This window comes from Cryptomeria japonica, chromosome 6 (genome assembly GCF_030272615.1).
Source record: "Cryptomeria japonica chromosome 6, Sugi_1.0, whole genome shotgun sequence".
Classification (NCBI taxonomy): Eukaryota; Viridiplantae; Streptophyta; class Pinopsida; order Cupressales; family Cupressaceae; genus Cryptomeria; species Cryptomeria japonica.
In genome coordinates, this window is record NC_081410.1 from 192,848,700 (window position 1) to 192,870,711 (window position 22,012).

The 22,012-nt window shown below is 36.3% G+C and overlaps 1 protein-coding gene across 1 annotated transcript; it reads right to left on the minus strand.

Annotated features, from left to right (window-relative positions):
- Positions 1 to 2,834: 2,834 nt before the first annotated feature.
- LOC131876569 (clathrin heavy chain 1-like) lies at positions 2,835 to 7,475 on the minus strand. The gene is made up of 5 exons (XM_059222003.1): positions 7,431 to 7,475; positions 4,587 to 4,652; positions 4,344 to 4,466; positions 4,121 to 4,231; positions 2,835 to 2,987 (listed from the first exon to the last, which is right to left on the minus strand). The coding sequence occupies exons 1-5, from the start codon at positions 7,473 to 7,475 to the stop codon at positions 2,835 to 2,837; spliced, it is 498 nt and encodes a 165-aa protein (XP_059077986.1).
- Between the last annotated feature and the right edge of the window lie 14,537 nt (positions 7,476 to 22,012).

The following is a 22,012-nucleotide window of genomic DNA, read 5'->3' on the forward strand; positions in this document are numbered from 1 at the left end:
GGATTGAGTCTTACATTGTATTTCTCAAGTCTATCAAATATCTTAGCCAATATGTCTAGATGGCTATCCCTTGTGTTGGATTTTGCTACAAAATCATCTACATAATCCTCCATGATTGTGTGTATCATGTCATGGAATAAGGTGGTCATTTCCCTTTGATAAGTGGCACCTACATTTTTAAGGCCGAACGACATCACATTCTAGCAATATGTTCCCCATGGACAAGTGAATTTTGTTTTAGGTTGGTCTTCTGGTGCAATTTTGATTTTATTATAACTAGAAAAACCATACATGAGTGATAGCATTTCATTTCCAGCTGTCAAGTCCATTATCATTTCTATGTTAGGGAGTGGAAAGTCATCTTTTGGGCAAGCCTTGTTGAGATCTTTGAAGTCGGTGCAGATCATGATACCTCCAGTATGCTTGGATATTGGGACTAAATTTGAAATCCATTCAGCATAGTCTATGGGCCTAATGAAACCCACATCTAACAACTTTTGTAGCTCAATTTTGACTAACAAGGCTATCTGAGGGTGCATTTTCCTAAGCTTCTGCTTGTATGGTTTTACTCTTGGAAGCAATGGAAAATGATGTAAGACCAATTCAGGATCTAATATAGGCATATCTGTATAAGACCATGCAAAATTGATTGGTCTTTTCTTAAAGAATTGGATAAATTTCTCTTTTTTGATTGGATTTAGGGATTTTGCTAGGTGAATGTTACAAACTTTCTCAGCATCACCGATGTTGATTTCCTCGGTTTCTTCTACCAATAATGTTTATTATTCTTTATCAATAGGAAGAGCATCCATTATGTTATGAGAAATGTGTTATGCTTCATTATCAATGTCTTGATTAGGAGGGGAGCTTGCTTCTCCAAAATATGTAGTTATGTCTAGATCTATTGCAAAGCCAACCTTGTGACCATCATAAGGGAGTTCATCCCTTGCACCCAAGAATTCCGCTATGGCTTCATCATTTTGAAACCAGCATAATTGTGGTTTTCCTTTTTGCCCCTGGTCAATCAAATATGGATGTATAAGGGGTAAGTCTTTGTTCCCTTATGTCGTAGAAGATCCTGATACCATGCATACTTGGTTATGACTTGATATGTCCTCATTATAAATTGGTGGTAAGTTGTCTTCATTATCAGATGGGAATTCATAGTCATGAGAATCTGTGACACTTTCTATGTATGTTTCACTTTTCGATTATGTGTCACTCATCTCCTCTTGTTCTTGTAGCTGATTTTGTTGCAAATTAGTGGATCTTCTTTGTATTGTGGATACCCTTCTTAATCCTGGTATCAATCTTTGCAGTCTTTATTCATTTGACTCAAATGGAGGAGTTGGAGTTCTTTCCCTTGGAAAAAGTATTGATAGCAACCAAGGATTCGGTTCATTTTCTGGTGTTCAGCCTATATCTGCTACCATATTTGCTTGTGTAGATGTTTCAGGTACTGTACTGCTAGATGACTATGTGCCAGTTTCTTGTAGAAGTTCCCTCATGTCTTCACCATATCATTCCATGATAGGAGATGTTGGTGCTCTCCTTCTTCTCTGAGATGAACAGGAAAATACTCTTGTTGATGACTGATTCTGAGGTATGTATTTTGAGGGTAACCTAGGCTTGTTCAGTATATCTAATGTATATTGTTTGGCCTCTCTCACTAGTACATTTGGCCTCAAATTTTGATGGTGGTTCATTGGGATTCCGACTATAATTCATCGGACTGTCGACAAGAAACGTCGTCGAAAACTTGTAGTCGGATATTTCGATGGTGCTCAAGACCGTCGGAATTTCGACGTCCTCGAAAACTCTTCCGATGATGACCATGACTGCGCTTAGCCATCAGTAAAACTTGATAAGTCGTCGGAATTCCAATAGCTTCCAGGTAATGTTTTTACGGTTCGGGCATTGAAATAAATTGGTTGGGCATTGGAATTTCAATGACCCCCTCACTGCTTAGCCATCGGTAAAACTTGATAAGTCATCCGAATTCCAATGACTTCCAAGTAATGTTCTAACAATTCGAGCGTCAGAATAAATTGGTTGGGCATTGGAATTTCAACGGCCCCCTCACTCCTTGGCCGTCGGTAAAACATGATAAGTCGTCGGAATTCCAATGGATTCTAGGTAATGTTCTGATGGTTTGGGCATTGGAATTCCGATAGCCCCCTCACTGCTAAGTCATTGGTAAAACTCGACAAGTCTTCAAAATTCCAACGACAACCAGGGCATCTGCACCGATGAGGATATTGTATGTGTGACAGTTCGAGCATTGGAATAAATTCATTGGGCGTCGTAATTCAAACGGCCCTGTCACTGTTTAACCGTCGGTAAAACTTGATGACTCGTCGGAATTCCAATAGAAACCAGGGAATCTGCACCAATGAGGATGTTGTATGTGTGACAGTTCATGTGTCGAAATAAATTAGGTGGGTGTCGAAATTCTGAGGGCCACCTCACTGCCTATCCGGCAAGGATGTTGTCGGACATACATCATCCTCATTGAATGCTTGCTGGATGGAAAGGTTTGCACTTATTGACTGGTACGATAATAATAAAGATTCATTATTGTATCAGCCAACCTAACAACAATAAAAACAATTTGACAATCTAAGCATGCGACGGTTTGGGCATCAGATGCTTGGTGGATGGAAACATTTGAACTGATTGACCAATATGATAATGCTAAAGATTCATTATTTTATATCAACCTACCAAAAGATAATAAAAATAATTTGACAATCCAATCATTCCACTCGAAGACAAGCCTCAAAAAACCATGTATGATTGAAGGATTGTGTCCCATGTTAAGTTCTTCAATCCCATCAATAGCCACCCATAGGTCGCATACCATAAGCTGGCATGGGAGGCATTCCCATTCCACTCATACCTAGCTGAAAGCAACCTCCCATGCCCACTTGCATGCCAGGCATTGGAGGTGTTGGCAAAGAAAGGGGAAGAAGTTGAGCATACATATTCTATAAACAAAATAGGCACATTTATTTCTGCAGAAGATTTAAAATGTTTATTAAAGAAAACTTAAAATATTCATAGAATCATCAGAGTATATCAAGAACTTGAAGTAGGTATGGAAACACAAAGTCAATCATATTATTCATCCAGGCAAGTTCCAAAGCTATATATGGTCTGATCAAGTCATAGCAAATGAACAAGCATGAAGAAAAGCATTCTTTCTTTCCCTGCAGTTCCAAATGCAAAAGTAAGCCCCGTTTCAATGCCCCAATCCAAAATAAAAATTCAAAATATACTTTAGCCTATGAGAGAGAACAACCAACTATATGTTTTACCAATTGTATACCTATTCCCCAAAATACACCAACAATTCCTCTACAAGTTCACGATCACCCGATTGAGAACTAGTTTCCATTGCATCCTTGTAAACATTATTCTTTTTAGATAGTGCAATATGTTAGCACATAATTTTTCTATAATTTCCTTAAAAATGCTATTTTTCTATAATTTCCTTAATTATGCTCTTAAAAAATCTATTTTCCATAATTTCCTTAATTATGCTCTTAAAATGCTATTGGAGGTGCTGGAAAAGCAAGGGGAAGAAGTTGAGCATACATATTCTCTAAACAAAATAGGCACATATTTATTTGAATTTTTAAAAATCATCAGTAGAGTAGAACAAGTGCTCCTTGAGGCTCAATTAAGCAAAATGCATACCTGTTGAGCAACAAGATATTTCTCTTCTTTCTCCTTGGATTTCTCTTCTTGGACAACCTCTAACTTGTTCCACAAAATACCTGTTCCACAAAATACACTAGTAATTCCTCTGCAAGTTCACGATCACCCGATTGAGAACTAGTTTCCATTGCATCCTTGTAATGATTATTCTTTTTAGACAGTGCAATATGTTAGCACATAATTTTTCTATAATTTCCTTAATTATGCTATTAAAAATGCTATTTTCTATAATTTCCTTAATTTTTCTCTTAAAATGCTATTGGAGGTGCTGGCAAAGCAAGGGGAAGAAGTTGAGCATACATATTCTATAAACAAAATAGGCACATTTATTTGAATTTTTAAAAGCTGTCAATAGAGTAGAACAAGTGCTCCTTGAGGCTCAATTAAGAAAAATGCATACCTGTTGAGCAACAAGATCTTTCTCCTCTTTCTCCTTGGATTTCTCTTCTTGGACAACCTCTAACTTGTCCTTAACAATCTCATCAACTTTTGTCGTGTATTCTCGAATGAACTTTGAAAAGGAATTTTTTTGAATATTAGTTATTTAATTTTGCAGAAGATTTCAAGTGTTTATTAAAGAGAAACTTAAAATATTCATAGAATCATTAGAGTATATCAAGAACCTGAAGCAGGTATGGAAACACAAAGTCAATCATATTATTCATCCTGGCAAGTTCCAAAGCCACATCTGGTATAATCAATTCATAGCATATGAACAAGCATGAAGCAAAGCATTCTTTCTTGCCCTACAATTCCAAATTGCAAAAGTAAGCCCCATTTCAATGCCCCAATCCAAAATGAAAATTCAAAATATACTTTATCCTGTGAGAGAGAACAACCAACTATATGTTTTACCAATTGTACACACGTTCCACAAAATACACCAGCAATTCCTCTACAAGTTCATGATCACCGGATTGAGGTGAGGAGGCCTGGAAAATAGGTTCTTGGGATTGATCAAAGTGCACAAGTAATTATCAAAATGCGTAAATCTCTCATGCAGAACAAATTTTTTATTCAGATTGTATTAAATCCATTATCAATTTTTTTTATCTTAAAGGAGTTGAAATTCATTGAAATTTCACATTATCGGTATAAGTTATACCAATGAGGCCACTTAAACTAACAAAGACCAATTTTGCATTGGGATACCATATACTGATGAGAGAGCGTAGCAAGCTGAAGTTGTACTCATCAACAGAATTTATACTGATCAAGGAGCAAAGTTGAGGAGAATTGATGCATCGGCAAAAACTATACCGATATGACCCATTGGCATAGTAAACACTAGCGGTAGAAGTGGAGAATTGTCTTGTCGATAGCCGATGAGGGTATCGGTAAGACTTATATCGATAAGAGTGGTGAGAAGAAGAGTCCATCGGTATAACCAAAGCAATCGGTATGTGTTACTTTGAGCCACCCCGACACCCAAAGAAATCATTGGTGAAACATATACCGATGGAACATACTCTATTGGGAAGACTTTGCTTATTGGTAGTTTTCATTTTGGATTACCTTGATACCCGATGAAGGAGCGAACTAATTGAGCAGAGCGAAGACACTATCAGGAAGACTCATGGAGATGAAGCTGGTTGCATTGGTATAACCAAAGCGATCGGTATGTGTTACTTTGAGCCACCTGACGCCCAAAGAAATCATCATTGAAATATATACCGATGGAACATACTCTATCGAGAAAACTTTTCTTATCGGTATGTTTCATTTCGGATTATCCCAATACCTGATGAAGGAGAGGACTAATTGAGTAGAGCAAAGACACTATCGGGAAGACTCATGGTGATGAAGTCAGTTGCATCGAGAAGAGCTATGCCAATGGTGAAGCCTGTCGGGGAAACAATGCCTATCACGATAATGCTAAATGATCTCACCCGATGACCGATGAGAATATCATTTTGAGATATATCGATGAGGAGGAAAAGGAGTCATTGGCTTAGGGTATCTCGATAAGACAAAATAAGATGTCAAAGTAGATAAAGGGTTGTTCTAAGAGTGCCAAAAGGGAAATATTCATCGAGGAGACATATGTCGACGAGATGTTTTCATGTTAGAATTCAAAAATGAAAATTTTAAAATTCTTCTATTTAATACTTGCAGTAGATGCATCTATGGTTCGCATGAGGCAAATTTTATGAGAAGTTCATTATTGCAAAAGAATACAGCGGAACTAGAATTTTCCTTGTCTAAATATTGTGTTGGTGAAAGAAGAATACACAGATAGAACACATTGCACCTTTAAAAAAAAGAGCAGAGGATTGTAATTGCATCAATGGAAGCTTCGAGTTCAACAAGAAAGAAGAGGGTGGCCAAGAGCCTTGACTCTAAGGCAAAGAAATGAAAAACTAAAGAGGTGCCTCCAGTTAGGAAGTTAAACCAAGACATGATAGACCAAATGCAGACACCTAGCCCAAAATCCAAGGGGTCGAAGCAGCACCTGTCGGGGAGAGACCAATTAGAAGACAAGAATAGAGAGATCAAAGATGTCTAGACCAAGGTATGGGGATATGAACTATTTATGTTCCACTATTTGAGAAGGAGAAAGGATATGTCGCTTTGCAATCCTTGGATGACAAATTTAGGTAAGCTAACAGTCCCCAATGTTTTTGTAAACATAAGATTTCTATAGGTTTTGGTGAGGAATTATAATTCGATGAAGAGGTGCATTGAGCTCCCAAATGGGGAAGCATTTATTAGATTTTTTGCGAGTACCATAATTGAGGTTTTCAATTTAGACCCCAGTCCTGATAAGCCCTTGTCCTTTGGGAAGTTGGAGGAAGAATACCTCAGAATGGACACTACATATATTGGTTAGAAACTTTCCATTCACAAGAGGCAAGCAAGAAAATTAATAGAGGAAGATGGGCCACCATTCAGTATTGATTTGTTCAAACACTACTTGCAGTACACATATATGTCATGTGGGCAAGTAGGAGGGGTGGAGGTGCCTGATATGGAAAGCATTGTGCCATTGGTGTTAGCCTCTGATATACAAATGTATGAACCTAGGCTTTTTGACTATGCAACATATCTAGTGGAGAGGTTGCATGAAGGTTTTTTAAACCTTAGGAATGATACTTGTCCCAATTTCAAATTTTATTCATTATTGATGCATCTAGTGTTATTTTATGGATATGTAAAGGGTTTTTGGCCTAAGGGCCTAAAATTAAATACCAAGAACAGGGAAGGTGAGGAGCAACCTGTCCAATTGTGGACATCTCTTTGGGATTCTTGATATATGAGGTCCAACTATATTAAGTTTGAAGAACTTATTGTGATTCCATTGTACCGAATGTATGGGATTTCATGTGAAGGGTCTATCTCTAGCGAGATCAAGAGGTTCCTAAGACCCAGGGATTATGATGAAAGACACATTGTTGATCATAACTAGGGGGACTGGTTTGTGAATAAGGATTTTACATGTTTTAGAGTATATGGATTTGAGGGGAGCCCCTACATGCTACCAAAACTAGTATCGAACATAATAGCTTATCTAGATATTGTGAGGCAATTGAGTGTGTCCAATGTTAAACATTTTGCAGATATGCATAAGCAAGCCTTCTTGTCTGGGACACTGAGTTTTGGTGATTTCACCATAGTGTCAACCAAAGCTTATGAAATAATTGATAAGAAGATTATAGAAGTACAATTTGTATGAGCATTATGCCAGGAAAAACTATGATCCTGAAGGATACATTCAGTCTTGCAAGAAGAGCCAGAACTTGGGAGGTTATCTGCATGTTAGTATTGAGGCTAAAGATATCTTAAGGAACATGGAGGATGGAGAGGCCAAAGAGGTAATTGATCAACTGAATAATGAACTGGCAGAAAAGAGACAGAGACTCAAGGAAGTTGAAACCAAGGAGGAGGAGGTAGGAAGTGAATCTGATGAGAATGCAATTGTCTCTAGATGGCAAGTGCGAGAGAAGGAAGAAGAGCCAGATATGCAAGGAAAAATAGAGACAACATTAGAAGTTCATGCTGACTCTCAGCTAGAGGAGTTTTCTGCTTTTGTTAATGATGATGTTTTTATTCATTCCAAACAATTTAAAACATTCTTGTACAATTTTAAAGGGAAGAAATTGAGGGACTCTATTCCCAACATAATGTCTGATAATGAGGCTGAGTTGTTAAAGAAAATAAAAGAGGAAATTGATGCAGAGATAACCACAATGACCCCTCAAAAGGGGAGGCAAATGCTTACAGAGGCTGGGGTGATTTTGTTTCCTGGATGGGAGCTATGTGCTTCTTTTATCTTTGACAGTTTATTGTATTCAGAAAACAAGGAATTCAAATTGGATATACAAGGTGTAAATGATGTATTTATTGGTTCAAGATTTGATCAAGATGAGGAATCTTTGAGGTTATGGGCTTTGTACCCTCCCCACAAGAGACCAAATATCATTGATGTTGACAAGGCCTTTGGCCATATGATGAAACTAAAAGCTGGTTAAATTGATCCAATTGTTTCTGTTGATATCGGAGTGGATATTTCAAAATTCAATAAAGCATATATGGTCAGAGTAGTGAGGGAGGGGAACTAGTACAAGGCGTTGTATGAATAAATGCTAAGGATAAGTGGGAAATAGGTGTCAATGGTTCTTACTCCGGATAGCTCTAAATGGAAGAAAAAATGTGAGGAGTTGCAACAAGAAAATTAAAGGATATTAAAACAGATGCAAAGTGTGAGGGCAGATATTACTAGTGTATTACTAACTAAAAGATTTGAGGTTCTACAAGGCTTTGTGAAAGAATTTTGGACAGTATTGCAAAAGAACATGGACAATGTAGTTTCACACAATAGAATTTCAAAGAGATTGGGAACAAGGTTGCATGATAAAACAATGGCCAAAGCGGAAATAGAAGAAATTGAAAAAATAAAGAGGTTGTTGGCTAAACACAATAAATTTGATGAAGAATTACAATTTGAATATGATGAATGCAAAGACATTGTTCAGCATGGTTTCCTAGAGTTAATTGATCAAAAGGGTGAGATAAAGGATAAAGATGTATGGATCTCAAAATGTCGTAGTCTTCTTAATGTCACCCTTGATATTGCCCAAATTGATGGAATTGAATTGAAAGAGACTGTGAAATAGATGGAAAACTTTGACACGCTAGAAGTCATTGTCATGGATATCATCCATGATGCAGACACATATAAGTCAGAGAAGTACTTGGAGAATATCCAGAAGTGTGGCAAGATGCTGGGAGACCAGACCTGATGTCTAAGTTGGAGCCCAGAGTCATGTTTTTCTATGTCTTTACAATATGTTCATATTGTAAAGACAGTTTTTAGGAAGTTAGTTTTTGTTAGTTTTAGTTTTAATGAAAGGGTATGCCCTTTCACTTTCAAACTGAATCCTCATCTATAAATGGAGGATCTTCTAGAGAAAGTGGGGGAGATACCTCAAGTTTTATGATCTTATCAAGACAATTTTATACAACACTTATGAAGTTTGTTTTCTGGAAATATCAAAGTTGATGGATGATACATATTGAAATCAACTGGTTTGATTATCTATTTTCAATATAAATTTCAAGTGTTCTTCATTCTGAATGGTATATGCTTTTCTATTGATTGATTAGTTCCATGTGATAAATCTATTTTATTAGATTGTGTTAATGTGCTATCTTATGCTATTATGATTGAGACTAATTTCCAGTTTGAGCATCAATTTGAAAGGTTGGTTGGCAAGTTTCAAATTGTCATATTGGTCTTTCAGAGAAAAGTTAAAATTAAATAAGACTAACTGCATTTTATATTTCAGTTACAATCCATATAGTTGCTTTTGATGTGATGGTCTTGTTTTGGAAAAAAATTATTAAAACTGTCTTTATGGTTATACATAGGATCTTTCAATTTGAAATAGTATGAAATCAGTAAGGGATGAAGGCACTAGTCTGTTGATGATCTGATATAATTAAATCAGGTATTTTTAGAATCAATCTTCATCAATGAATCATACTTTTAATTTATACAAGCACAACTTCATAAACATTTATAAGTAAGCATTTCATAATTTTCCGCAAGCAATAAATATAACCAGACAGAATTCAAGAATCATTTGCCTCCTCGAAAATTCGCAATAGAAAAGCCTTCAACTGGAATTCAAGAAGTTCATGTTTCTCAACCTAATTGAAATTGAAGATCATTAGAAAACTATTCAAATACTAAATTACATCCCACTTTAACTTAAATGAAAGAACCAATAGAGAATTTCCTCTCACCCTCTGAGCAAGCCCTATCTTATCAAAGTTATCATGCATATCTATAGATTCTCGAAGCCTATCATAATATTCCTCTTCTACATAAATTTCATTCAAAGCCTCATTAACAACAGCTACATTGTTGCTATGTACTACAACCATGTATGACTTCACAAGATGAGGATGTCCAGCATGGATAACAAATACAACAGAACAAAAGATACTCATGAAATTTTTCCAAACCAAATAGCTGCTAAAGAGAACATCTAGAAAAACTTAATACCCAAGTGAAAGACATCTCGGTAATCCTAAAAATAGTAACAAAATAAAAGAGTTTAGAGGCATACCTTATGAACGATATCAACCACTCATGTGGGGTCTACCTTAAGGGAAAGGACATTCAAGAGGTCATTAATAAGATCTGGGTGTTCTTGCAAATAAAAGTGTACAACTTTGTAGTACAGTTCAACATTGGCCACTTTAACTACAACATCTTTGAATTGCATATGATCCCATGCCTCTGAAGAATGGTTCATGATAGTAGTGACAGCATTATCATATTCATCATCTTGAATATATAAATATGTAAGTTCCTTTCAGTGTTGCTTCTCATCACAAACACGGATATGAGTTCATCAAAGTGACCCATGTTTTGATAGTAATCATTGACCTCTTCCAATTCATCCACCCAGAACAAAAAATAAATGTCAGAACACAAAAAATATAAATTTCTCACCTTCACAGTTACACATTACACTACAGATGAACCTTCCTAGATTATCCTAAAAAAAAACTTAAAAAACAAACCACTTACTTGTGGTGTTGTTGTTTGTGTTGGCTCTGTTGGACCCTGCACTTAAGATTAACTATGCAACATAATGAAATATTGAAAAGTGTGTTATCTTATTGAGCTTCTCTTGGTTTTGAGAATATTTAATATTCTCTACTTAACAGGGCCAACCATGTGAAGGTGGAAGCTCATTTGGCCCCTCCCCCCCCCCAAACATCACTCTAAATTCCCCATTAACATCTAACATTCATTCAAGGTTTCATCCATTAATAAAATATAACATTAATTCATTATCACATAATGTTCAATAACACATAACATTCATTAACACTCATTAACACGCAACATTCATCAATATTAATTAACACATATCATTCATGAACATTCATTAGCACATAATTACATTCATTTGATGAATAATGATGAACAACAGATACCCTAACTAGTACTGAGAGGGGGGGTGAATCAATACATACAAAAACTTCTCTTCAACTTATCAAGTTAAAATAATGTTAACTGGTCATCTTCATTCCTGAACTTAACCATGGAAATACCGGTTAAACATAGTAAAACCTCAGACAACATAAACTAGTAAAACTTAACCCTTTAGTTATATTCAATACTTGCTAACTACTTCACCCAAAAACATATGCAAGTGGTGTGTCAACAATATCATAACCATTAGCTCTGCATGCATAGTCACTTAAACAAAAAAATAAAAATGCACAACTCATGACACACAGATTTTTCACGTGGAAACCCAAATGCGAAAAACCACGGTAGGGATGAATACCCACAAGCTTGTTTTGAACTCTTTTGAAGATCGCTTTGTTAGGAGCCTAGTCCAGTTAAAGACTTTACAATAAGGTTCTGCTAGGAACTAATCCTGTTAAAGATCACTTGGTTAAGGGATGGCTATATACCCTATTAAAGGTTGAAACCCTATTTAAGCTTACCTTGCTAGAGGATTTTAAAGAACTCAATGAACTTGAGTCACCTGATTAAAGGATTTACAGTAAGCCTGTTAAAGCTACCCAACAAAGGGATTTTCCTTCTGTTGAAATGGCTAGAAGACAACAGGTAAAGCTTTGATTTGATAACAACACTAAATGCTAAGACAGATCATTTTCAGTTCCTCTACTCTACAATCACACTCTGCAGTTTTCTCTCTCTAGTCTGGCAAGTATCTCATCACTCGGATACACACACAATATTTGCCAACAACTTACAATAACAAACATCATCAACCTTATAGACAACAATTAGGTCGGTAGCATAAACCCTAAACCTTAAGCATTTTAGGTTTACAATACAAGAGGTCCAATCCTGACCGTACAAACACTTTGCATAGAGCAATACAATTTCAAACATATCACCAGATAATCTGCATCGTACATTCTTCATCGCACATAGAAATCAGTAACTCGTCACGCTTTCTTCTCATACCGCTAAGAAGAATGTTCATTCCCAAGGTAAACATTTAATGTAGTCGATCTTCACATGCAAGATCCTCAAGTAAATCCTTCATGTGTACAAGGCTGACATGGCATCATGATTTCATCTTCATCTCTTAGCTAACTCATCACCAAAATGTCATCGGTTGCATCGCACAAGTGAAATTGCCAAACTGGAAACCCTAGAGCTGAGACTACCAACCGGTAGTCACACTTAGTGAAACCCAGACATCGGTTCACTGCATCTCTTCATACCGGTTCACCAACTTCTTCCAATCTGCATACCGGTTCACTTGCACTTATTGACATCAATGACAACATACACTAACATCATATCAACATGTCGGTTCACCATATGCCAACAATCTCCCCCTTTGGCATTGATGGAAATACTCAGTGTAGCATTGCAACTGTAAACATCATAAACTAGTATATTCTGCATCATTAGATATCTTCTCCCCTTCTCCCCATACATCAGATATCTTCTCCCCCTTTGACAACAATGTCGAAGTGGAGGCACAAGCTTCCATTCTCCACTATGTTGCTCCCCCTATGGAGTAGCATCCTTCAACACATCAATCCTAAAATATTTGACACTGTAATACCCGACTGATGTGGAGCACACAACTTCAGTTGACTTCATGAAGGGGCAAAAGCCCTAATTCACCTCTCAAATAGGTAAAAGTAGTCTTCAGTGAGGGTTTAATGAATGTATATGCTAGCTGCTCCTTACTGGAAACATGCTCTAGTACAACCTCCCTATTTTGAACCCTCTCTCTCAAGAAATGGTACTTGTGCTCAATATGCTTAGTTCTAGCATGCAATATTGGATTCTTGGAAATATTTATTATACTAGTATTGTCACAAAATATACTCACTGGTTCAGATATAGGTACTTTGAAACCTTCCAATACATGTTTCATCCAGATTGCTTGAGTGTAGTTCATAAATGCTATCACATATTCTGCTTCAGTTGTAGACTGAGAAGTACAGCTCTGCTTCTTACTTGTCTAGGAGACTAGTCTTCCACCAAGAAAGAATGCTCCAATGGTTGTGCTCTTTCGGTCATCTACATTACCTGGCCAATTGGCATCGGTATATACTTTGAGATTAAAATCACCATTATATGGATACCACAATCCATAGTCAATTGTTCCTTTCAGATATCTAAGAATCTGCTTGATAGCTACCAAGTGGGATTCTCTTGGACTTTTTTGAAACTGAGCTACTATGCCCACTACATGAGCAATATCTGGTTTGTTGTGCACAACATAGTACAACTTACCAATCATTGATCGGTACTCTTTCTCGTTCACCAATGTTGAATCATCTTCCTTAGTCATTTTACAGTCGGTCAGCATCGGTGTACCAAACTGTTTTCTCTCCTCCATGCCAAAGCTCTTCAATACCTCTTTGACATACTTGGACTGGGTAATAAAGATACCCTTTTTCATTTGTTGAATCTGTAAACCAATGAAGAACTTTATCTCTCCAATCAAAGACATCTCAAACTATTTCTTCATTTCATCTGCAAAAGCATGACTCATTTTGTCATCTCCTCCAAAGATTATGTCATCTACAAATACTTCACAAATCAGAATTTGATCACCTTCATATTTTAGGTAGATGTTACTATCCTCACTTGTTCTCTGAAATCCTATCTTCACAAGATGAGAGTGTAACCGTTCATACCATGCCCTAGGTGCTTGTTTTAATCCACACAGTGCTTTGTGTAATCTACACACCATGTTACTATCTTCTGATAAAGAAAATCCATCTAGTTGCTCAAGGTAGACTTCCTCTTCTAGGATTCCATTCAAGAACACAGACTTCACATCCATCTGATAAACCTTAAATCCCTTGAATGCTGCAAATACAAGTAGCATTCAGACACCTTCCAATCTAGCCACAGGAGAAAAGGTTTCTCCATAGTCTTCTCCCTCTTCCTGAGCATATCATTTGCATACAAGTCTTGCCTTGTTCCTCACTATTGTGCCTTCATCATTTAGCTTATTCCTGAAGACCCATTTGGTACCTATAACATTCTTGTGTTTTGGTCTAGGTACCAAGGACCATGTTGCATTCTTTTCTATTTGTTATAGCTCCTCTTCCATTGCCTTAATCTAGTCTTCATCTGTAAGTGCTTCTCTAGAAGTCTTGGGCTCATATTCAGAAATCATGCAAGAGTTTTCTTTCACCTTTCTTCTAGTGAGTATCCCTGCATCTTTATCTCCTATGATTTTCTTTGGATCATGATGTAGTTTTACATACCTAGGAATGACTCTAGCTGGTTCTGCTAGTTTTTCCTCTTCTTCTTCACTTACCTCTTCTTCTTCACCTACTGCAGCTTCTACCGGTACAAGAACATTGAGATCTTTACTAATTTCTTTCTTAACCGGTTCCCAGAAAGCTATACCCGGTTCATCTTCCACTTCCTCACTACAGGTTTCCTCAGGTTCCTCAGGGGATTCATCAACCCTAACATTGATACTCTCAACAATTTTTTATGTCCTATTGTTGTAGCACTTGAGAGCTTTTCTCTTAGTGGAATATCCTAGAAACATTCCTTCATCACATTTTCCATCAAACTTTCTCAGATGCTCACCTCTCTTGATGTAACACTTACTACCAAATACTTTAAAATACCTCACAGTGGGAGTTTTTCTAGTCCCATACTCATAAGGATTTTTAACTCTGCCTTTCTTGATGAGTACTCGGTTCATAGTATAGACTGCAGTGCTCACCACTTCTCTCAAAAAAGTATGAGCAACCTCTCCTTGGATCACCATTGTTCTAGCCGCTTCAACTACAGTCATGTTGTTCCTTTCTACTATGCTATTTTGTTGTGGTGTCCTTGGGGCAGACAACTACCTCTCGATACCGCTATCTTCACAGTACTTGTTGAATTCATCATAAGTGAATTCACCTCCTTGATCAGTTCTTAGGCATTTTATCTTTTGACCACTTTCCTTCTCTACTAATTCTCTAAAGGCTTTGAACTTTCCAAACACCTTAGACTTGTCTTTCAATAATGTAACCCACATCATTCTTGAGCAATCATAAGTAAGAATCATGAAATACCTATCTCCCTGAATGCTTCTAGTTTTCATAGGACCACACAAATCAGTATTCACAAGATCAAGAAAGTTTTCTGCTGAAAAAGACTTACCTTTGAAAGTTGAGGAAGATATCTTCCCAAGTTGACATTATCTGCACAAAGAATTGTCTGGTTCGTTTGGTGAGGGTAATCCTCTTACTACCTTGATCTTACTAGCCTTCACAATATTATCAAAGTTCATATGATAAAGTCTCCTATGCCATATCCAACTGTCATCAAACTTCACCATCAGACACTGACTTATCTTGGCATTCAACTGAAACAAGTTACCTCTGGTCTGCTTATTGGTGGCAATAAGTTCACCACTTTTTCCAATTATACTACAGACTCCACCTTTGAACTCCAGAATGAGTCCTTTATCATTTAGTTGAGCAACACTCAACAGGTTATGCTTAAGACCTTCTACCCAGTAGTTATCATCCGCACTGCTCTTTCCATTTTGAGATGGATCCTTTTCCTTTTACCAAGCATGGTGCATCATTTCCAAATCTGACAACACCTCCATCATATTCTTCTAGAGACAAAAACTTTTTCTGATCACCAGTCATGTGGTGAGAACAACCACTATCAATTATCCATTCATTAGAGTTGTCAATGTGAGAGACAAGTGCTTTCTTGTCAGACACTTCTTCCTTCACATCTACAAACACTATGTCCTCATTCTCTTCATCCTGAGATTCTTCATCAGTAACACCTTCATCTACTACAACAAGACAATTTCTTCTATTTCCTCCTTTATATTTTCTAAAACTCTTTGGTTTATCCTTATTGTCATTGTTAGGACAATTAATAGCTATATGTCCTATCTTATTGTAGGAAAAACATTTTAAAGGAAGCTTACCTCTGTATTTTCCAGTTCCTTTTGGAAGTCTCTTGGCAAGAAGAACTTCAAATTCCATCAGAATCTATTCATCATCCATACCTCTACTTTGCATGGATTCATAGCTAGTACTTGTTTCTTTTCCTTTTTTGGTTGGTGCAATAGATGCTCTAAAAGCTTACTCAGTCTTCTAAACACTGCCATCATAGCTATTCAACTCATATGTAGTTAACTTTGCAATGATAGAGTCTAAGAATACCTTGGTTTTGTCAATAGACCTTAGTTCCTGAATAGCAGCAACTCTGATTGCATAGACCAGTAACAATGATCTCAAGACTTTACTAACAACGGTGGCATCATCAATGGTTCCACCAGTGCTCTTGATATCTCCAACAACAGTCTTGATTCTTATACCATATTGTTGAATGGTATCACCTTCAACCATCCTCATGTCCTCAAATTTTCCTCTAAGGCTCTCTTCCTTAGCTTGCTTTACATGCTCATCACCACCATAAATAGTTTCAATATGTCGTATACATCTTTAGGAGTGTCTTTATCTTGTACATCAATCAACTCAATATCAGACAAACAGCTAATAAGGGCGTCCATGACTTCTCCATTTTCTTGAATCTCTCTTTTCTAATCATCGGTTAAAGTGCCAGTGGGAATTAAATAGACATTCTCAACATAGCTCCAGTGTTGAGCACCCAAACTCTTGGTATAGATCTTCATTTTGTCCTTCCATATTTTTAAGTTATCTCTACTGAACTTAGGACCTTCCCTATTCATCATTAAGGCAGGATATTTTACCTCAAGCGGTTAAACTTATATCACTGAGGACCTGGAGTCACTCTGATACCAATTGATGAATAATGATGAACAACAGATACCCTAACTGGTACTAAGAGGGGGGGTGAATAAGTACATACAAAAACTTCTCTTCAACTTATCAAGTTAAAACAATGTTAACTGGTTATCTTCATTACTAAACTTAACCATGGAAATACCGGTTAAACACAGTAAAACCTCAGACAACATAAACCAATAAAACTTAGCCCTTCAGTTATATTCAATACTTGATAACTACTTCACCCAAAACCATATGCAAGTGGTGTGTAAACAATATCATAACCATTAGCTCTACATGCATAATCACTTAAACAAAAAATAAAAATGCACAACTCATGACACACAGATTTTTCACGTGGAAAACCAAATGCGAAAAACCACGGTGGGGATGAATACCCACAAGCTTGTTTTGAACTCTTTTGAAGCTCGCTCTGTTAGGAGCCTAGTCCGGTTAAAGACTTTACAATAAGGTTATGCTAGGAACTGATCTTGTTAAAGATCACCCGGTTAAGGGATGGCTATATACCCTGTTAAAGGTTGAAACCATGTCAAAGGTTACCTTTGCTAGAGGATTTTAAAGAACTCAATAAAATTGAGTCACTCGATTAAAGGATTTACAATAAGCCTGTTAAAGCTACCCGACAAAGAGATTTTCCTTATGTTGAAATAGTTAGAAGACAACAGGTAAAGCTTTGATCTAATAACAACACTATATGCTAAGATAGATCCTTTTCAATTCATCTACTCTGCAATCACACTCTGCAGTTTTCTCTCTCTGGTCTGGCAACCATCTCATCACTCGGATACACACACAACACTTTCCAACAACTTACAATAGCAAACATCATCGACCTTATAGACAACAATTAGGTTGGTTGCATAAACCCTAAACCTTAAGCATTTTAGGTTTACAATACAAGCGGTCCAATCCTGACCATACAAACACTTTGCATAGAGAAATACAATTTCAAATAGATCACCAGATAATCTACATCATCCATTCTTCATCGCACATAGAAATCAGTAACTCATCACGCTTTCTTCTCATACCGCTAAAAAGAATGTTCATTCCTGAGGTAGACATTTAATGCAGTTGATCTTCACATGCAAGATCCTCAAGGAGATCATTCACGTGCACAAGGCTGATGTGGCATCACAATTTCATCTTCATCTCTTAGCTAACTCATCACATAAATTTCATCGGTTGTATTGCACAAGCGAAATTGCCAAACTGGAAACCCTAGAGTTGAGACTACCAATCAATAGTCACACTTAGTGAAACCCATACATCGGTTCATTGCATCTCTTCATACCGGTTCACCGACTTCTTCCAATCTGCATACCGGTTCACTTACACTTATTGACATCAACTATAACATACACTAACATCATAGCAACATGTCGGTTCATCATATGCCAACATCATTAACACATAAAAATCAGTCATTATCAAATAATGTAGATTACAATCATTTCTTTTTTCTTTTTCTTTTTTGAAGCTATGAAAAGTCTAAGTGGAGCATCATTTTCTTCATCATTTCCCCCCTCTTTAGTTGTTTTACCCTCTTCTTGTGATCTCGATGTATGCCTAGTCCTCTTTTGAGGATGAGGACATCGATGCAAAGGGGGGTCCTCTGCAATAACAAAGAAAAGGGTTAAATTCAAATCATGTTTTATTTTTGTTACATGTATTTCATTAATTTAAATAACATAACCGTGGTGCTCTTTACCTAATGGGGCCATATCATCTTCGAAATCATTTTTTCTAGCCTCAACCTCAACATGTTGAACACCCTCTAGATCCTCTGGAGTTGAAATACGAAAGGTTACATTAATCAATAAACTAATTACAATTAAATATGTTTAAAGGAATAACAATGGTCCTCTTTACCTAACTGGGGAACATTACGTTCCTGATGTTGTCTACCCGGATCATGCTCCACTTGGTCACCATCGACTACATGCTCTAAAATATAACAAAAAAGGTTACATTAATTTCTACACCAATTACAATTTAAGATGTTTATTTGTATTAATAATTACATTAAAAAATTGAATAGCAAATGAATACCTCCACTACTGGGATGCACATCTGGACCTTCATGTGGAGGTTGTGATCCACGATTATCAGGCTACATTCCAATGTCATGCACATTGTTATAATTGCTTGCTTAATTAAAACAAATAAATTCACTTTATGTTGGAACTTAACATCAAATAGATTATTGGTAAGGTATTCAATTTAAAATTATTTTCATATAGCTTATTGACCTGTGTGACGGATGCACCAGAATCTCGTGTTTGCCCACTCAATTCTCATAGTTGTTCAGCCATGGCTATATAGCCTTGCTGGTAGGCAATTCTCTTGTCATCTTCTGTGGGCACTCTATTGAAATTAGAGCCCTGCATTTTTGCTTGGTATCGTGAATTTTCCTTGTATTGTTTGATCAAAAAAAATTGTTTGCAATTTATAAATATTTTGATGCGATATTTCACTTATTGATTCTTACAATTCATGCGACAAGTTTCATATAACCACCAGAGCCAAGTTTGTGTTGCTCATGCTTTTCTTGTCTTGTCTTGGTTGCCTTTGATGTGTCACTCAGTCTATGAAAAGTTTGAAATATATTAGATTATATAAATATAAAGAGTAATTAGTACATAATTACATTCTTAATAGTATCACGTACCTTCTTCTAGCATCTAGTGGTGTATTTCCTTTTTTCCTTTCAATTCTCTCCTTCGCATCCAAAATCAGGTCCTTTCACTCCCTCTCTAGAATCATGGGGGGATGCTTGTACTTCACGTTCTTCTCTAAATGTGTTATGTACTGGTCCCTCACATACTTTATATATGTGCTAGCTTTTTCAAGGAGCTTGGTTTTGTCGAATGTGTCATTTCTAAATAACTCAACCATACGGTTTGTGAGTTCATCTTTTAACCTATTTTCTTGGTCATTCCATCTTTTAAGCAAAAACAAACCTATTAGATTCAATTAACTGAAGCTACCTTTAATATAGTTCAAGAAATTGATCAAAGGAAAACTATTCTAGAAATTATGTGAAATAAAAATAGTGGATTAGGGTTAGTTCACATATGATGTTCCACCTTTTACATATGGTGGGCCCAAACATCTGCAATGCAATGTCAATCAGATTTTTTTTTTAAATATCATTTCCAGCAAAAAAATCATGGGATAATTAGTCCAAAACGAGTGATTAGTAAGTAAATTACAATTACACTATATATAATAATAAATTTAAAGTACTTGGAACCTTTTGTATCTTCAAGGGAATCAATTCTTCGTCACTCACCACCAATGTGGTCTGCAACATTCTCGTATTAGCAATACGGGAAGATCCAGGAAATGATGGTATGTTATCACTAGTATTTGCCTATGGCGCATCTTCATGTGCATCTCCTACTGCAGAAAATGAATCCACTATGAAATGCCCCCAAGAAGTAACACTTCAAGGGAAATAAACACATAACAAAAGAGAGAGAAAAAGAGGGATCTACCAATAGTGGGCGGGTCAACATGACGAGCACTAGAGGACGTTTGCATACTGCCTATTACCGACATTGTAGTTGCCAATACAGATGGGGATAACCTCGAATGAGGTGGCCTTTCTACAGGAACATTGGTAGTACTTGAAGAATAATACATCAAATATATGAAAACTACAAGAATTGTAAGCAAGGATGAACCTTTATTAAGAGTTGTAAGGAAATATGAACCTTTATTAAGTGTTAGATGCTAATCTTAATGATACAACAATATGAAGGAGAATAAGGAAGGTAGCTTTTGATGCAGGACTAAGGTATTGAAATTTGTGACAAGAGGGCAGTGTAAGTGATAAACTAGTATAGTCCTTACAAAATATAGTCCATGGAATCTATTTATTTAGATTGCTTCAATGTGCTATCTCATGTTGTCAAACTTCACGCTGTCTTATTGGTATTTGGGATGTCCCTAGTTTGAAATATAATTTAACAATAATAAATTAAAATACAAGTGATCAAATCAGATCAAATGAGAGCTTCTAATTGTGCAACTAAATACTTTATTAACAATTTAATAAACTATTATTACAATCATATATACACACAAAACTTATTATTATTCATTCTAAAGAGAGAGAAATAGTATAGACAGGGAAAGGCTTGTGTAAATAACACTAGCATTAAAAAAACAAGTTTGCAAGTCCAAAGAAGGAGTAGTTTTAATGTATAGAACATGGTCATCACCTACACTACCTGCAATACCCTAATCATATCCACCAGGTTGATGATGACACATGAAATTCTGTAAAAACAACATGTACATATTTTAGTTAATGACATAAAATAGTACAAAATATAAACCATTAATGAACTTTTGTTATAATTAAAGCTTTCATTACTGCTTACTCACATATTTTCTGATGCTTGCATCAATTGATTCACCCTATCTTTTATCTCATCAAGCTGAGGGGTCGTGCATATCAAAGCAACAATATCTTTATTATTTTTTGTGATAGACATTTTTATCACTTCTACAGGGTTTGTGGAGATTGTGCAATACTCATCACTTAATACTGTGCTAAGGTGTTGATGTAAGGGAGGTTCCTTTCCCTTTCCCCGAACATCCGTCTATGACAAGAATATTATTAACACTATCAAAATTACTACAAAACACTCAAGAAAATAACATAATAATGTAACAATTTGCTTCTATATAATTTGTACAATTACAATGAGGTTTACCTACTCGGTAGAAGTGTCAGGACCTACATCCCTGTCTATGTTATGTGACAGATCCAGGTTGCCCTGTGACAAAGAAAAAATATAAACACGTTAGCGAAATGAAACCAATAGACTTAGCAAAAACACTTAATAATAAGATGGTGTATTGGAGTAATTAATTGGAAGTTGGTTTAAATGGTCTATAGTATGTACCACCCCCATGTTAGTAACTTTGTTTGTTTCTATACGATTCAAATTGTAATCAATTAGCAACTCTTCCCCTGCACTTATTTATTTTATTGTGCATACGA

Coding starts and splice junctions, on each gene's coding strand:
- LOC131876569 (XM_059222003.1), bottom strand. CDS start 7,475: ATGCAGATAACCTCCCAAGTTCTGGCTCTTCTTGCAAGACTGAAT. Junction 4,467..4,586: donor TGGTGTATTTTGTGGAACGT/GTGTACAATTGG, acceptor TTGGAATTGTAG/GGCAAGAAAGAATGCTTTGC. Junction 2,988..4,120: donor AAGATCTTGTTGCTCAACAG/GTATGCATTTTT, acceptor TTTTGTTTATAG/AATATGTATGCTCAACTTCT.